At 38.7% G+C, this 19,630-nt stretch overlaps 1 protein-coding gene across 2 annotated transcripts in view; it reads left to right on the top strand.

Moving 5' to 3' along the window:
• Positions 1-16,318, top strand: part of LOC126281620 (endocuticle structural protein SgAbd-6-like) — a 28,748-nt gene extending 12,430 nt beyond the window's left edge. For both annotated transcript variants that reach the window (XM_049980741.1, XM_049980740.1), the window contains exon 3: positions 15,860-16,318. In XM_049980741.1, the coding sequence (XP_049836698.1) occupies positions 15,860-16,037 (178 nt within the window). In that variant the 3' untranslated portion in view covers positions 16,038-16,318. The remainder of the gene's footprint in view (positions 1-15,859) is intronic.
• The last annotated feature ends 3,312 nt before the right edge of the window (positions 16,319-19,630 follow it).

Below are 19,630 nucleotides of genomic sequence, written 5' to 3' on the forward strand. Positions count from 1 at the left end.
TCAGCCAGATGCAGTCGCTTGTCTCTCAGCCTGCAGTATCCGAGCAGTCACAGAGGGTGGGATTATTGGTGGCTGGAGGTTCCAATATTAGTTTGGTGGGGTCCCCCAAGTGTTGAACTAAATCAGGTGCTGCCGAGAGTATTAAATTAGGCAATGATGCACCAGAAGTAGTGAAACAGATTTTCTTCCTTGGGCTTGAAAAGAAGTGACGATGGACAAAGTAGGGTGGACGTAATATGCAAAGAGGCAATAGCGAGAAACTCATTTGTGAGAAAGAGAATCATTTTGTGGTGTCACCGCCAGACACGACACTTGCTTGGTGGTAGCCTTTAAATCGGCCGCGGTACGGTAGTATACGTCGGACCCGCGTGTCGCCACTATCAGTGATTGCAGACCTAGCGCCGCCACACGGCAGGTCTAGAGAGACTTCCTAGCGCTCGCCCCAGTAGTACAGCCGACTTTGCTAGCGATGGTTCACTGACTTCTACGCTCTCATTTGCCGAGACGATAGTTAGCATAGCCTTCAGCTACGTTATTTGCTACGACCTAGCACATTTTAACATCAAAAATAAATTTAAAGCTTATTTTCCTGGAGGCATTGACATGGAGTAAGGCGAAACACGGGTAATAAACAGCTCAGCAAAATATTAGTACGATTCCACAAAAACTGCATGGTGCTGAAGGTGCATCTGTAGCTTCTTCTCAGGGGGGATATCATAAAATTGTGGCCAGGAATTCTCTTTATGCACTTTTATCTTTTCTCCCTTAGAGCACAATAGCTTTATGTCATCGAAATGTGAAAGCAACTACACTTTTTTTTCAAAGTACAATACATTCTTGTTCTTAGTTACCTGTTCCACAGGTCAAATTTACAACAAACGTTATGATGTGGAATGTCTCAACAGAACACAGAACTCTTAATCAAAACTAAGTAAAAAGATAAAGATTGACAAATTATCTCCAGTCAAGAATTCCTGTACGTCACAGAGAGAGTTCTGACGGAGGAAGCTCTGGAATATAGTCTTAATTTCCGCTCTCTGTTGGACATTTCATTTCTATGGTTAGATTGTCGAAGAACATTATAGATCCATATTTCACCACTTTCTGTGCCAAAGCTAGATTCATTAAATGGCAATACTGATTGTTTTATTCTAATATTGTACTTGTCGAATATCTGTGTTACTCTCAAACCCATACGGAATGTTGATAAGAAATGTTACAAGCAAATAAATATGCTATGGCACTGTCGGTAATATTCCCAGCTACTTAAACAGATATCGAAAGATGTAAGCTTGGAAATCTACATATAATTCGTTTATTTTGTTTTGTGTGATTATACTTTTTGCCTAAGGTAGTAGTTACCATATAATACTAGCCCATAAGACAACAATGAATGAGAGTATGTTAAATGAGAGGTTTCTATATCCCCAAAGTTGGCAGTTTGTCTTACGGCAAAAGTAGCCGAATCTAAACCCTGTAGCAGGTCTCCTACATAGTTTTCCCAGTTCAAGATTTCATCAGTACCCTCACCTAAGTACTTAACATCTATGAACCTTGTTTATTATTTGTTGTTGGTTTCGTGTATAAGGATAATACGAAGTGAGATTTTGCTGGCAGTATAAAACTGGATGAACAGGGTTTTATCAAGATATAAATCTAGCCCATTTGTGCAGACCCATTCAGTAACTTCCACAAAAGCATCACTTATTATTCTCTCTGCTGTTACTTGTTTCTTAGGCTTCGTAACTATGCTTGTATCATCTGCACAAGGACTAATTCTGCACCCTGATTCAAATGAACGGCATATCATTTACATTAACTAGTGATGTTCTAATATTTAGAGATTTTATTGTGTGCTGAGTAAATGTATAAATAGCTAACTTAGTAGAATGGCTGTTTTGGAATCCAAACTCTGAGTGGCTATGGGTCCCATTACTACGCAGGTGGGTGACAATCCTGGAGTACATTACTCTCTAAAAATTTTAGAAAATGATGTAAGAAGAGACAGTCGGCGGCCATTATTGATAAGTGTTGACTCATCCTCTTTATAGAGACTCATAACAATGGCAAATATTTCTGGAAAAATTCTCAGAGTTAATGATACATTACATAGGTGTCAAAGAACATGTGGTCACATCTTTTTAGATATTATTCCCACGATAGGAGCCTACGTTTTAGATAAAATGACAGATAAAGTTTTGATTCACCAATTACCTTCTTCGCCGTAGTGTTTTTCTTCATTTGGTGAACTATTTGCACGAATTTTCTCTCCTATTTGTAAAAAGAAATTGTTAAAAGTATCTGTTACCCACGCGCTTTCCTTTACCATGTTCCCATTCGCGTTGGCAAAGATGATCCTTCCTAACGAATGCTGCTGATTCTTGAGGTACTTTTCTACCACCGATTCTCAACACTCTTTGTTCTTGGGCTCTTAACTGTATTCCCTTCGGTCCCACATACTTCAGCTCATGATCCTAAAACATTGTTTCATAAACTTCTCTTTCCCAATCCGTTTCTCACCTTGCCAGTCTTACGTGTCAGACTCAGTTCCAATTTGTTGTCCGTTTTCAATGGAATTTTCACCCCTATGCCGTTGAATAACTTCACCAGTTTATTTTATGTAATTCTGTAGTATGACAAAACTCTTTCTTTTTCCGGATTTCTCTCTTTTAGTAACATACTGTGCCTAGCCGTTGCATGTATCGTATCTATTGAATCCACTTCAAACAATTTTATAACCCTATATGTAAAGTGTTTTCACTCCTTTGTTCTCATGTGACGGGTAGCCGTATGATATTAGCCTTATGCGATGCACTTTTTAAAAATATTATTTTGTATTTATAGGGACGGCAAAAAGTCTTACATGGGTTTCCTATATCATCCTATCTCAAGCTTGTTAATTTTGTCGTCTGTCCTCAAATCCAGATAATTTTCATCTATTTCACTTCGAAGAAAAAGTGTGGTTGCAGTTAAATTTAGACGAAATAGAGTCAGCGTGTTATGAGAAAAGACAGAAGTATTCAAAGCGCATTTTTAGATCCACCTCAGTTATGTTCCCCGAGTGTACTTAATGGCTTTAATACTTCCTTTTGTTCAGTCTATACGGATGACAAAAATGCAAAGCAAGTGCAATACTAATTATTCGAGTTTCTTAGGACCTGACACATAGACTTCAATGATTTTACTATTGACAGTAGGGCAGTTGCGGGCTGAGATACGTACGTTACAGGATCGTGCGGTCTTTGGTAGGTGAGAGGCTTCACTTCATAACTGAGTTGTGTGGGAGTGTTGTGCATCAACATGATCAGATGTCCAAGGATGAGTTTCATATATTTAACAGTAAATGTTTGCTGCTGAATTTTTGCTTTTGACAGTGCTTAGTGGTACAGTGATATTAAGATATGTAGTACTACAGGGTAATATAGACAGATTTACATGATTGTCATTACGTGTTGTACTGTGAGCTAATCATTTGTATTTCCTTGTTTTAAAGCACTTCACAACTGGATAACGCAGTCCAGAAACATTTTGTGGTATCTATATATCACATATTTCCTACAACTCTTTAATAACATTACCAGCAAACAACATACAAACTGTCATATCTTTCTCGTTCCATTCTGGAATGGTGTAAGATTTTGATTGCCAAGTACGAGTTCAACCCATTGTACTCTGCACAGTCGCTTCCAAAGATTTTATGAAGATGCACAGTGGTTTCGCAAGATTTTATGAAGAAGCACAGTCCGAAACATTAATAAATGAATGTTTGAAAATATCAGAACTGAAATAAAAGAGTGAAGTTGATGAAGATAATGTTACAAGTTTTTAACCAATTTCTAGGAACGAATGTTGTACATTGCTATCAGTAGCCTTTATTTTCTAGGTACATCTGCACTGGAGTTGCTGCTGGCTTCATAGCAAATGCTTTCTGTAAAATGCCTAAATGAAATCCAGCCTATCTCAGATCTACTGATCACATAAGGTGCTACTCATGTTCCGATATATCGTGTTCCAAAACTGCTTTAGCAATTACGATACCCTGTTAACAGTTGCACTGTATCACAATTCCTACCTTCTGCCCAAATTTCGCTCAATTTTTTCATTTCGTTGTAAGAACATTCTACATCTCTCGAAACAGATACATCGTTTTATTATAATTTTCCGAATACTGTCAATGGTTTCTAGGTAGTAGTACCTCTTCGTAATCAAATAAACTTGTACTTGTAGACAGTGTATTGTTAAGTAACCGACTCCATTTGCACTTCTCCGTCAATGATCTTTATTAAATATTTTATTGGTTTGTTTAATTTTATTTAAACAAATCTCCAATACTACTAGTTGTTAAATTCCGGCCTAGATCATCTCTGTGTTCTCCGTACCGAAAACATAACAACATAGCTCACTCTTTACAATATGATATAATTTTCTCCCATTTGCTTACAGTCATCTCTACTTAAGTTTGTTAACAAGGCCATCATATTTGAACTTCCATTTATATAATTTTCTTTAAATTTTTGCAAAAAGTATTTCTGTTATGACGACATCTGAAATGTTTCTGCGTGGTATGATGCCATTGACACTGATGTTCAAGACCACTAAACCTACTTCTGACTTATCATCGTGACTGTTTTTGAAACACAGTGTCCTGGTATTACATTATCTTTCAAATTTATTGTTAGTTGCAGCTTTTGCGGAACAGACGACCATTAGTTGCGAGTTTTGGCCCCTCCTGAATTTTTCATTTCATCCTTCGTCACCTACATGAAGCCATAAAGGCGCACAGTAGTCTTATACGGGAGTGAGAGTACTTAATACTGACATAAAATTGAGGAAGGTGTTCTACAACATGAAATTCACAATGAGAAAGCTAAAAGTATAAAATGGAGAAATTTACAAGATATGGAGTTCAAGGAAGCCGTTAAAAATATGAAAGTAAATGAAATATTGAACTGTTTAGGTGCTAGGTGTCGTAGGCGATGTACGAAGTCCATGAGAATCGTTATGAAAAACGGAATGAGTTACTGAAATACAGAGTACACTAAAAGTAAAAAAAGAAAGAAAAAAAGGTGAAGCTAGAAAGAGCAACAGAGGAGAAAATTAAAGATATTCAACTGCAGATGAATACTGGGTCTCGAGAAAGAGTTTGTTAACGTCTTTTGGTGCAGTAGAATGAACAAATTCACATAAATTGGTAAGTTCAAAGTGTGTGAAATGTACGTCAAACTAGCTGAAAGAATGATAACGTGAATGTAAACGTTGTATTCTCCACCGTTTACCACTGGAAGGTAATTTACTGTTCAGTATCCTGCCGGGACAAAGTACTTTGGAGAGAGAAGTTTGTAAGTAATTGGCAGTGGCCCACTTCAGAGATTCATTGCCCTGTTAAGCTAAAGTGATTTAGGGGTTCCATCGAAAACGTAAATGAGGATGGCCAAGTGGAGATTTGTGTCCTGTGTCCTCAGTCTGCGGAAAGCTAGGCAGTCAATGCGTCACAGACACAGCACTCCGTCCCACAGCGACGAAAGTTAAGGGAAAGAGTAACTTCTCCGCGAAAGTAGGATTTTAATGTTCCGGCACAAGAGTGTCGACAGCAGTGCTAAGGAACATTAATTATTTTCTTAAAACATGGTTTTTTTTATATAGAAAGTAGCCAGTAAACTGCCTCTAAGCACTTGAAAGCGAGAGATCTGCGATAACGAAGTAGATATCTTTCATACTCTGGGAAGAGGTACAGGTAAAGTAAGTGCGTTGTTTTTAGGGGATTAGAGGACGATGGGTAATTTATGAGTGGCTGTTTGCTGTGAGTTATTTTCATGCACACAAATATCGTAATATGACGGATACTGCAGATGATCTACTCTACCGGTAAAAAGCCTTTGGTCAACCGCGATAAAATTTATGCACTTTATTTCATTATACACGCATATACGAAATAAATAGACCATCAAAAATGTTCGCTCTATATAATTAAGTACAACAGAATATGATTTAGATTTTAGCCTTGTCAGGGTCTCGACCCATTAGCTTCAGAACTGCTGTACGAAGTCTAAGCATCAGTCCAACACGTCTATAAATTTTTACACATATCTTCAGCATTAGATGAACTCAGTGTTCTGGGCTCCCTCACAAATTCACTCTGTAATAGCTCAATTGGATTTGTGTCAGATGACTGACTTTACCTAATCACATTCTTCAGCTCCAAACATTTCTATTGTCATACGCTCTGTGTGACTCAGAAGTGTAGTTGGGATCATTGTCCCGCTATAGAACAAACCCACCACCAATTAATTCCCCTTCCTGGTGGAGATGCATTGTGGAGCAGCTTCCTGTAACGTATTTCCTTCTTTAATATTCCATTAATTCACATTATATTACAGGCCTTATCACCCGCAAACACTACCAAACAACGCTCGACCTTCGACCTTGCTTCACCGTTGGCGTCACCCACTGACTCTTCATACGTTCTCCACGAAATCAACGAACAAACATTCGACGATGGCATCCTTTTTATTTTATATTATTTGTGCAATAATGGTTTCTCGGCCACTATTCTTCCTTTTAAACCCTGTTCACGAAGGCGGCAATACTGTTGAGACAGAGATTGGAGCTGATCGCACACTATCCACTTCCTCGCGAATTTCTGGTGTAGTGGTAATCCTCTGACGTTTAATCTGTACACATATGAACGGATCTTTTCTGTACATGCTACTCGATGTCTTTCATATCGCGAAATATTTGCATTGGCAGCAGCTTGCTTGAAGTACTGCAATTTATACACCACTCTACGCCAACTTTTGTTGCTACTCTCCTACTAGAATAGCTGTTAAGATGCAGACCTGTGATTATCGCACCTTTTTACGTTCTAGTCTCCTTCTTCCATGCATGTGTGAGGTAATACGGTAGGAACCAGATCAGTTACACCAACACCCTGTTAGAGGCACACAATGCACTGCAAACTAATACGATCTGGTTGCTACATAGAAATCTGAACGAATGAGAGGAATAAGAACAGAGTCGTCTTAGGTAAGGGCACGTCAGATTCGTTGAGGATACACGAGAGTGCGATTCTATATGAACAACCACTCAAATACATAACAGAGGCGCTTGACCTTTACATGATACACTTGTGTCATCGTGAAGGGGATACGATAAAATATTCAAAAAGAAACCCTTGTTTCAACTACAAATCCATACATGTGGTAGGTGATCGAAAACTTTTGCTTGTTGTGTATGTTTCGATGTTGCTTCGAGATATGAGAGCATCGTTGTAGGGACCTAAAAGTACGTGAAGCGAGGGATGCGGCGAATTCGGGAAGATGATGGTCCAAGTACCAGCCCAGTCGTCAGCATTTAGCTTTTTCGTGATTTCCTTAAATCACTTAAACACATTTTGTGACAAGGGTCCTTTTGAAATTCGTGTCCTTCACCATCGTTCCGCACTTCGAATTTGTGCACTGTTTTTAATGATTTTGTCATCCACCTAGAGATAAACTCTTGTCGTACTTTTCATTTTTGTCGAGCACATAGAACAGTACAGTTTCGCAGCAACTCTGGAATGATTTAACGCCGGTGACGTAATGTAAAAGCTAGTGACATACTAGGCACATCATCAGGCAGTCCTTTACTACGCTCGGAACATGGCTCTTGGGCTGAGAACCTTGGTGTAGTGATTTGATTGCATTTGTTGTGCCAAACTCATAGCGTCCTCCAATCTTAATGCAGAAGGGTGGCATAGAGATGGCATATTGATGATATTACGCATGTCTTCCGTCAGATTAAGTATCAGTCAATGTCAACGAGACGTGGGTGGAAGTTGTGTGTAGTACGTTGCATCATTTTGAGGATAGGGGGAGTTTTCCAGGAAGATGGAATTATTCACTAACAGCACAGGCTAGGAAGCGCAGCACGAGGATTCCAGGATTATGATATTGCCTGTAGTGGCGACGACAGCACTAGTCCTCTCTACCTCTGGGGGCACATCAGCCGTCAGATGGTGCCCTACCGTCGTCGATAGAGCTCAGGTTGCAGTACCCTGCAAACTACAGTGGTATCAACATAAGGAAGCATGTGATGGAGTGCTATGCTGTGGCAGTGACCGGTGTACCAAGTGATGCACTAGCCAGTAGCTACATTATGCCGCACCTGTCTGTAGTGTGCGCGCCCAGAAGCGTGTAGAATATTTAGCATCGATTTTAATGTTAGTGTAGTATGGTCAAGATACGCAGCCAATGTATGTGTGACACAAGCAAACAAGAAATGTATCACGTGAAGTAACTGTAGCCACAATTTTCTAAATAAATAAATTTATCTAAGGGGAGTCGGTAGTAAAAATAGCGCCTCAATGTGACGTTTCCCCCCTAGCATTGGCAGTTACTGGGGCAGGCAATGTCTGTAAGGTGTGTTGTGGTACAGAGACAGAGCACAAGGACAATCGGATAATTGTGGAAACTATGCTCTGTTCCTCTCTGCACCGAATGCAACCTTTTGCTGGCACGCAGCTATAAACAACCACATGATTCAGTGAATTAGCTGGGCACTCAGTCAAGTGGAATAGAGTTCTATCCACCAATGAGTATACCTGTATATTGAGCATGGGGGCGTGACGTTCAACGTCTGCCTACTTGACCTACTTCAAACGCTTCTGCAACACATTCTAAATCTATTTCATATTTTATACAGGATGCAAGTTTAGTTGCCTAGTGTGGGTCGTATTGACAAAACTCTCTCACTGCACGTTTTGCTTGGGTTCTTACACGAAGGAAAGAAACACCGCCCTGGCTGTAGAAAGATTTTTACTAAAACCACGACCGGTTTCAGGCCAATTTCGGTGCGTGCTCACGACTAAATTGGTGTGAATTCGATCGTAGTTTTTTTTAATCTGTTCTTACCTTCTTATTAAGATGGGGACATATGGCTGCGGTAGCCGCAACTGCGATTGTGGCATCTCTGTTATAAGAATAACACATTTTCTTTACTTTATTGCATTCGTTAAAAGCGTTTATAGCTTCGAAGGAGACAGCTTAACAGCAGTGAACATGTCATTCTAAAACGCGAATAGCTCTGCTATTTAACAGTACTTCCTCATTTCACTTTCTAATTTCTCGTTCGTATGCTAATCCACAACAGATAATTAAGCGGTTTCTCTTTAGCCTTAGGTGAGTGGTGGGTGGAATTGGAGAGGAGGGATATGGAGGAGAGAAGTTGAGGAAGTGAGAACGAGCATTGACCGTAGTGCTGGAGGAATTGGATGAATAAATAGGCGAAATGATGACAGTGAGCATTAATTATTAAGAAAAGGCAGTAACTGTCAAAAGTAAAAATCTCTGTTAATTAGTTTTTCATGACACAGTAGCAGCTCACTTTAATGTGGCCTGTCACTAGATTCTAAGAAGCTGGATTAGATTTCAGAGTGTGACATGACTAGTGGAGTTGGACAGTCGTTACTCAGACATGGTCCTAACAATTTTTCCATCCCGTGTCAGGTCCAGTATTATAATTCATTGTGAAGCTAAAGATAACTGTTCTAACACTAACGAATCAAATATCATTGTCACGTCTCTTTATACAATTTATTAACGATTATTTTTCAAGAACACGAGCTTCCGCCGGAGAACTTCACGGACGTCTGCACCAGTAACAGTGCAGAATAAATACGACCTTCGTTAATCTACGTACGTCATTTATGTGGTAGTTTCTCCTTCACGTAACCAAACTCACCGTTGCTTTATATTTCATGAACCAAGCTGCCTAGCAGTGTGAGCCCGCATCTCGTGGTCGTGCGGTAGCGTTCTCGCTTCCCGCGCACGGGTTCCCGGGTTCGATTCCCGGCGGGGTAGGGGATGGCTGGGTGTTGTGTGTTCTCCTTAGATGAGTTACGTTTAAGTAGTTCTAAGTTCTAGGGGACTGATGACCATAGATGTTAAGTCCCATAGTGCTCAGAGCCTTTTTTTTTTTTTTTTGCCTAGCGCTGTGATATGGTACTGACACGCAACTGTTTATGCAACGACTTAATGAGGAAGATCCAGACTCGTAACGTGCACTAGGCACATTTTCGCTAGGAAATGGTCGCTATGATGTCTGAAATTTATACGGAATTTATACGGCTTCCTCACCGCGATGGTACGCGTTAGCCGTGGGTTTCGCTGGATGGCTAATACTGCAAGGGCACAACGGAATAGCGTCATATACGAACACGTACGACGAGTACATATATAACGCGAAGGATATGGCCATCTCGCTTCCTTGCTTAAAACAATAGAACGCAAGAGACTACCACACACAACATGCGCCATTACAGCCTCATGGCCGTTTATGAGGTGTAATTTCTATTAGCACCCTGCGTCAAGTGTAAAAGTGTTGTCAGAGTGCCCCTTAGCGTACGACTTATCGCCGTGATTCATGCACATAACGATGTCGTACGTTAAGAACGTCAGTGTGCGTTCCACGTTCAAGGCACTTGTTGTAGAAGAAATATCACGTTGTCATGAAAAATTACTGTCATATAACATTAGGTGTTGTATTTAAAATGGTAGCATACTATAAAATAAACTGCACTGTCGCTTCAGTTATTGTTTGCCCAAATACTTGCAAATCTGAATAGTATCTCCTTTGTCTGACGAAGCAACAAAAGGAAATGATTTTGAACGCTTTTCAGCTACAAAAACGACTGGTCTGACTCATCCATGATAGATATACTTCCAAGTTTATTGAACAAACAATTTTCACATATTAGGGCTGCAAGTTAACTGAAATATTCCTTGACTTCATCACGATTCATTCTTGACTCTGGCGAAAGGTACGACTTCAGATTTTCGCCCACTTAGATCTGAATGTTGAAATAAGAACAGTAGTAACCAATCGTATCATGTTTCCCCTTGTTGTTAGTAAATGTATGTTTTATACCAATCTGCACAGTAAAATCAATATCTACACTTCCTACACAGTCCCTCGTTAAGGGGAAACTATGGGCTTGTAGTGTTTTTTACGTGTTGGACAAATCGTAACCCATTAATTGAACCCAAAAAAGAACTAATACCAATTGGAATTTTGGAATCACAGCTGGTCTTTAATTTTCTATCAAGAGTCTTCTTGGAAGCTTTTCTCACAGAATACCCGTTGTTGTTTACTTTATTAATGCCATTTTTAAGGTCTTCGTTTTTTCATGATCTCCTTAAAGAATGTACTTATTTGTCATCTGTAAAAACAATTACATAAAAATATATTATATAACACGTTTATGGGATGGCCGTCTGTCCCAATGATGGTACGGACATCGCAAATTCAAACAAATCCTACGAACTGGTGTGTAGTTAGACCTAAGCAACTGTAAAACTAAAATTTGCGTCGCTTCTCACAGCCCAAGTTATGTTTAAATAGAAAGATTATGACTACACCGCAGATTGCTTGCTCGTAAATAGTACTGATTAGGTGCCTAAAATAGGCTCTTTCAGCTCGTTATTTAACCCATATAAAACATAGAATAGTTCCTAAAAAGGTATTGTACAGAAAAACTAAACATAATGTAAAACACACTCTTGATATATTAGCATATCAATATTCATTAAAAGCTCGTAAAATGAAAATATGCACAGTTGTGCAACACAGAAAATATTACACTACTTCAGTGTTCAAACTAATCCCAAACCTTTTTATTTCTTCCAATACAAAAATCCAGTACTAAACACATATACCCATACGATGAAATACGTTAATCAACGTCGGATAAAGCGATAGTTTCGACATTAAGATCATAGTTGGCTTCACAGTAAAGAACTGTAACGTTTTCTCGTTTTTCCGTAGAAAACCTATGACACTTGTCAGTCAGTATTAATTCACATGCCCGAAAGGAACGGATGTGACAGGAACGTACCGGTACTTCACTTTCGTCACGTGTTATATCGGAACTCTTCACTACTTTTCTTCCTAACTTCCTCCAGTACCAAGAAATGTTCTCGTATATAGGTCTCTCTGACCATTCTACTGCGAGATGGTGCTTTCCATAAATGTCTGATTGGCTCAACGTAAGTCAAGTACCGCAGGATTGATTGCTCTTTGCTGACTTTACAGGGGCGGCATCCCACTTAAGATATTCACTTACCTTCTTCACTGTTGGGAGGTGCTTACTGTAGAATTCCACTGGAGCTAACCAAGTCGATAACAACAGGTTCAGGTGGCAAGGGGACATATGGAAGTTGTTCTTTGTGTACCTGATCCTTTGTTGTGACAGAACAAAAATTTTCATTTCGAGGAGATTAATTTATTGACATTAGGGAATTCTAGCCTTACTTACTCTTATACAGAGTTGATACCAGTGCTGCACAAGTTAAATGTAGCGTCAAAACTTACAGAACACTTAAAACAATTGAAGCGCTCAAACCGTACGCGCAGCGACGTCAGTGAAAGACAGAGGCACGCTACTTTCATCCACGCCATTTGTATGTAGCACTTTGATTCCATTGTTGAGTAATTATGGAGTTGCTTGTTTATTAGTCTTTAGAAGATGTCCTGAACAAATCAAATAGAGCCGGGATGGCCTATCTGCGTCCAAATTGCCAAAGATCAGATTTGCAATGTACTTCCGAGCGGTCTAAGGCGCTGCAGTCTTGGACTGTGCAGCTGGTCCCGACGGAGGTTCGAGTCCTCCCTCGGCCATGGGTGTATGTGTTTGTCCTTAGGATAATTTAGGTTAAGTATTGTGTAAGCTTAGTGACTGATGACCTTAGCAGTTAAGTCCTACAAGATTTCACACACATTTGAACTTTTTTTTTTTTTTTTTTTTTTTTTTTTTGCTATATACTTGCCACGATTTTCAATGGTTTCGTCAACAGCGATCCGTAAGTAAGAGCCCCCGAATCGTCTCGGATTCTGTGCAGTACAAGTTGAGTTCACACAATTCACGTTGACTCTGCAGAAATAATAGGATGGCAGCATTTCTCATGAAAGTTTTCGAAAAGAGAAATTTGCTGCCACAATAGAATGTCACATGTCACTGCGGAACTGGTTCTTTTGGTTGATTCATCAGATGTCTTTATTAAGAGAATTTGCTTCAGTTCTGATTTTCTTAAAACATTTTCCTTATGTAAAGCTCCATCTACATACAGATTTAAGTGGGACTTCTCATCACTAGAAAATTAATACACGAAAGAAACAAGATGCTATACAGAAGTGTGTATAAAACGTCTTTGGTGTTATTCCCTAACAACACCAAAGACTTTTTTAATTCAAATATTGCCCCCAGAACTCCTACCTTCGATTCTTCTAAGGAATTAGAGTCTTTTGAAAATAAAATAATTTTATGTTACCTTAAAGAAATATGTATCTTTTAAGATTTTAAAGCTAAAATAGTCAAAAGAATTAACGTCGAAATAGGCTTTATTACGTGCTATAAAATTAACGGTTCCGAGTTTAATTTGTCGTGAAATGTTTATGTTCAAGTTTATTTACAACTAGAAACTCAACAAAAAACAGGTTTTGCCCTATGAGCCCGCGGTCTAATCATGACATATTACACAATTTCATTGTACACTGGAAATTAAATCATGGAAATAACATACTTCTAACTGAAATAAAGAGTCATTAATTGCAAAACCAGGTACACTTCATTACCGCGCCATCTAGCAGGATGGAAAACAATTGTTTAAGTAAACCGTGCATATTTTTTGGCGTAGAAACCAAACATACAGCACAAATGTGTTCCCATTTGGAAATGCAACCTTGAACCCTCCCGCGCTGGAGGAGCGGTTAGGACGTGGTATGTTCTCTGTTGTGCACAGACATATGTCAGCTTGGAGCAGTAATTTTGTACAATTTCATACAACTATATATAGAAGTGAATATGTCGAAAACGACGAATAGTAAAAAGTTACTGCTGCAAGCTGACATCTGTCTGTGCAGAATAGACCACGTTCTAACCGACTCTCCAGCGTGGGCGGGGTCAACGTTGCATTTTGAAATGTGTCTGTCGCCTAAATGTCGTCACTCCCCTTTCCTTCGATTTTTTCTTGCATATATCTGTAATTTCATTTTCGCATTGAATAGCTGGAATCAGACAGGAAAAATACCACTCATAACATTTTTCATACGATGGCAGTGTCGACGAATATCGTCGGTTTGTTTCCCAGTACAAACGAAATGATTTTTAAAATGAACATTTACCTGCCCATTCGACAGAGTGGTCCCAAATTAGTCTATTGCACTTGTGCAATCTTCGTCATAGCGACTTGTATTAAGAGAGTCACTGACACTGGAGAAATAAAAGTGACTGACTAGCCCTGCTGTATGGCTGTAGCAATCAGCGTGGGCCAAGGTAGTACTGTCATTACCAGAGTACCTCGTGTTTTACTGTCTTGTAAACACATATCGCTATAACGAAATCGCACTAGACGAATGTGGGAACATAAAATTCTGCTCTAAAAGTATTTTGTTTGTAAATGGAAAGAATCCCCGGCTTTCCGTCCACTCAGGGCACCGCATGAAAGACATAATCAGTAATATTTGTTTGGGATGGCTCCAGTTACACATTAAGAAAACGAAGTTGCAAAAATCTGCTGAAACATCAGAGAAAATATGCCTAAACACTCTTAGGAGGGCATCATATTCGATCTCAAAAATGTATTGTCAAAGATGATTAGTCCATAGAATATGATGCACTAAACATAAAACTTAACAATAATCGATCGCTGACTAGCTAGACGTTTTCGTATTAATGTGTATAATGACTCTATTTCTGTTGTCCTTCCAGCTACACTTATTAATAGATATCTCTAGGACGAAGACTACACTAGTATAAATTAGGAGCAGGGTATATACTGGCCACACAGAAGTCAATTTAAAAATCATTTCATCTGTGGCGGTAAACAAACCGAAGATGGCTGTTGATACGGCCATCGTGTGAAAAACGTGAAAGCAGTATTTTTCCTCTCTAATTCCAATTAGTCATGGATTGCGCCAAGAAAATCATGATCACTGTTGACGCATGCTTTGTATTAAACGGTTTAATTAATAGAAAATACTGTTACCTTGGAGAGGCGGAAGACTGAAAGGACTTTGAGAATTCCGTAAGAAAAGGTGAGCAATTTTACCGACCATTGTAATTTGGTCGCACTTGTTTGATGACAATGGCGGGTGTTTTAACTAATTTAAGCTATTAAACCTGATATAATATGTTTGGCATAACAAACGAGATATTACAATTGCTATCTGTTCACAAGATCTCGACAATTCACTCTTTCATATTAATATTCTTTAAATCTCACTTACAGTTAGTGCTTTAGGTACATGCAGAAATGTGAAAAATCATTTTTAAATACAGAATTATAGTGAAACTTAAAGGAAATTAATATCTGTGCTTCACTGCTACCATAGTTTAATAGTGGTTCCGAAATAAAAGTTATCCGACACGTTACGAGCATGTTTTTCTCACCTCACGTGTGTTAACACAAAGAATAAATATTGCGTAATAGTAAATATTACTCAATTAAAAAAACTACGAAAATTAGGAGTTGATGAGAAAGTAACGTCAAATGATTGCTGCTACTGTTGTCGTTTAGAGCCCAGACCACTTCATCTCGTTGTTTGTGGAATTGCGCAACACAACGAGAAACAACGAGATTCAGCTTTGTCTAGAAGTTAGCGTCTTATTATGATATTTTTATAAATATGCGTATTTTAATTGAATGTGCTAGAGATTGCTCTTTCAAGGAAAGTACGGCGGAATTGCTGATGGAGAGAAAATCCCAGAAAAGTTATAACACGACAGCGTCACTAACGAGCAAATATATTTGTTGGAGTTGTTTATACATTTGCAATGTCGTTGATTACATGTGACAATTTCAACTGTGAACTGTCTGTTTTTCCACAGTTTCAAGACTAGCGACGGGCTGGTGCGCCAAGAGGAGTCAGTCCTGAAAAACCCAGGTACCAAAGACGAAGCGATCCAGATGCGCGGAATCATCACGTGGAAGGATGAAAACGGCAGAGAGTACAAAATCTCCTACGTAGCGGACGAGAATGGATTCCACCCAGAGTATAACCTATGATTTATCGTGGACGTGACTCGAGTGACAAAACGAATAGAGGCGGTGCCTGCCCTCAGTTCTCTTGCTGTATACTGTCATGCAGTCAGTTTCTTTTTTCTTTTGACGAGTTACCATATAGAAACCACATTACATTATGTACTTAGAGGTACACGGTTACTGACAGCTTTGTTGCTATTTATCTTCTGATTGTATTTGTTAGAGCATAGTAAAACTGAGGTGATGCGATCGCCGGTGTGTGAAAATACACTTTAATGGATATATTAAAGTAAAAACAGCAACCAGCCCCTGCCAATAACGTTATTTATTTACGTGAGTACTTAGCGGAGTGAAAATACAACTTAATTGGTAAAATAAAGTAAAATCGCTATCCGGCACTGTTAATAATATTATTTATTTACAAAAAATGGCGCAGTTACCAGTTTCGTACCAACCCGTTTATCATCAGTCAGCTGTTCACATTTTAAGTCGTAATCCTTCTATGTAAGCATCCGTGTGGGCAAAATAAACAGGTGAGTGTGCGTGTGTGTGTGATGCCCTATACTATCTGTGACTTCAACATTCAGGAACCGCTTAAATCTTGCTTACCTTTCAGCGAAAAATGAACTTCCGCAAAAGCAGTCAACAATGCAATAAAAGTAAGAAAAACTTTTCTATTTAACTAACGCAAAACTGATTAACTTCGTATCACAGGAAGATGTTTTATATCATTGTTACGGTTAATTATAGAAAACAGCTCTTTATCATAAATCGATTATTTTATGTAGAGGTCTACCATGCTTAGGCACTTTCATAACAGCAAAAGTCAGCGAATATGAAATGTACAGTTTAAGGAGGTATATGGAACTTAAAATGTGATCAGCAGTGTAACCATTAAAATATCAGTGCGAAAACATTAGCTGAATTATTTTATAGCAGGAGTGCATTCATAAGAAGAAATCATTACAATTAAACTTCCTCATAGTTTCTACGTGGTCAGCAACCTGGTGTAACAATTTATGTTGTCTAATATAGGGCAGCGTTTAATACTATTCCTTAAGCTGTTGGAGATAGAGGACACCTGAGATAAAGAACATGAACATGAACATCTGTGTCTAAAATACGCCAAAATTCGTACATTTCACGTGATAGGAAATGGAAACTAATAGAAAGGTAAAAATATTTCCCCCAGTTTGTGAATGAAACGAATGTAATAAATGAAATATATTTGTGGAAGAGGAAATTACCGTGGCGCACCTCTCTTAATAAGATAGGTTCTGTACAACGCCTAAATTTTGAAAAGCTGTAGTGCCTCATGGTAACTAGTCTTCATGTATGGCATCTTCATCTCTATGAAGCTATGATACAATACTTGCATCTACAAATAATACGAATTGCTTCCAATTTTTAGCGTTCTTCACACTGGCGAACCATTCGAAGTAGGAGTGTTGTTCCGTTTCAGTGACATTTGGCACGTAGGAGTATGATCTCACTGCCCAAGAAGCGAAGGTCTCGCTGGCCATTAATTTCTTCCTACTCGCCTAGCCTTTCATGTATCCTTAACACACAAAAGATCATGGTTAGGAGGTCAGATGCGTCAGGGGAACTGGAAAATCTAGTGTTGCAACGGTTTCATATTTCTGACGCATTTTATTTACAATTCAAAACTGTCACCTTCAGCGTTTCTGAACGTTAATGATGGACCAATTTTTTAGGTTGATTAATGCCATGACATATAAGGAAATGCTTTTTGAGAATCTAACAATGTGTCCTGTATAAGAGTTTTGGGAAAATAAATGTAATCTGGTAAATCGTGACACACTTTTATTAAGAAGTACCGTTTACACTTCAGTTACGAATTAACGCACATCACTACTTTAACTACATGCACTGAAAAGCTGGGGAAGTTGAAAGAGTGCTTTCAAAGTATCACGGCAGAGGAAAGGATTATCCTAAAGAACTTACAAATTTGAAACAGAATTGTAGGAACGACATAATTAAATTATAGATGCGCGGCTTCGCTATTTATTTCCCCAAACAAGTGTAACCAAGGCCTTTCTCAAGTGGTGCCTAAGATCCACAATATTACATAGGTATAATAAAGTACTTACGCTTTAAAACAGCATCCAAATTCAGGTTCAGTAGTAGATCAATTAAAGAAAATCATAAGCCCGCGAACTCTGTCGTATGTACAAATCTTACTTTCTAACCTGTACTGTTGACAATGTATCTAGCAGTTACCCCTTAATAAAAATTAATGTAAGAGAGGGAGAGCTCTTTGAATCTGCTAAAAGAAGTTCTTGAAAACACGACTATTATTCCCTGAAAAGAAAGCTGTTAAATATCTGCAAATGTGTATTTTAATCGATTTTAAGTGGAATGGTCATCTAAAACCAGCTGTGGGAAGTGGAGATGCTTGACTGAGATTCATTAGATGATTGCTGAAGAAATACACCAATCATAGCAATAGCAGACTACATGTTTCTTTAATCGATATTTGATTTTAGTGCCTCCCCTGTGCCCCCCCCCCCCCCCCCCACCCCCACGCACACACACACACACACACACACACACACACACACACACACACACACACACACACATCCCATACCCTGGAATAAGAAGGACAGTTAGAGGATATAGAAGTAAATCAAAAGGCAGCAGCATCGCAGCTAAAGAGTTTGTTTGATAGCAGCGAGAACGCCACGAAAGTAATCATCTTAGCAAAATGTGCAACGCTGGGAGAATGACTGTTAAAATTCCAAAAGGGAAGCTTCAAAGGTGACTTAAATAGTAAGTTAATGGCTTCCACCTATGTCTCAGGAAATTACAATAACTTTAAATCAGAGAATGGGCGATTACAGTCCAGTAACTTTCCCTTTCTTAATTTTCCAGCGGAACTGACTGAAGTGTAATGCGGACCATGGTGGTACACGAATTACTGTCTCACAAAGTGTGGTGACTACCGAACGATAGATACTTTACATCATATGATTCCGCATTTATTCATAATTAACAATATATTACTGCCTATAAAGTGTAATGTGGGTGTAATCCGTATTTTAGTAAAAGAATAACACAATAATATATTAATAATAAGATGAAAATAACCAAAGTTTAATACCTGATCGAAAAGTGGTCGCTTGGCACCCTTTTCACGTCGCAAGTGTGCCCAAGGTTTGACCGCCATACATGGGATGCGGGCCACCTCAAATAGAAGTGTAAGAGAACGAATATAATTGTTAGTGATCAGCACTTAGAATTCGACATGAGATGTATACGGACACCAGTAGTGACAGTCTTACTACCGTTTATTTCAAAGCATAGTTCTGGTATGAGCATGTGGAGTAACGTAGAGAAGGCAATGTTTACGAACATTAATAATTTTAATACTGTACTCAATATGTTATGTCAGACTTGAAAGTATTGTTCCGGAAAGGGATAAACCCACTTCGGAAGAGTCTAACGCTAAAAAGCAGAGCTCAAAAGCTACAAAATTTAATTTTAATAATTAGCCTTGAGACAAAAGAAAGGACAAAACTTTGATAAATAATGGTTTACTGCAAATTATACTTGATATATGCATAAACAGGAGTATCACGATATCGATGCTTGCT

The sequence above is a fragment of the Schistocerca gregaria genome, chromosome 7, assembly GCF_023897955.1.
Source record: "Schistocerca gregaria isolate iqSchGreg1 chromosome 7, iqSchGreg1.2, whole genome shotgun sequence".
In the NCBI taxonomy this organism is placed as follows: domain Eukaryota; kingdom Metazoa; phylum Arthropoda; class Insecta; order Orthoptera; family Acrididae; genus Schistocerca; species Schistocerca gregaria.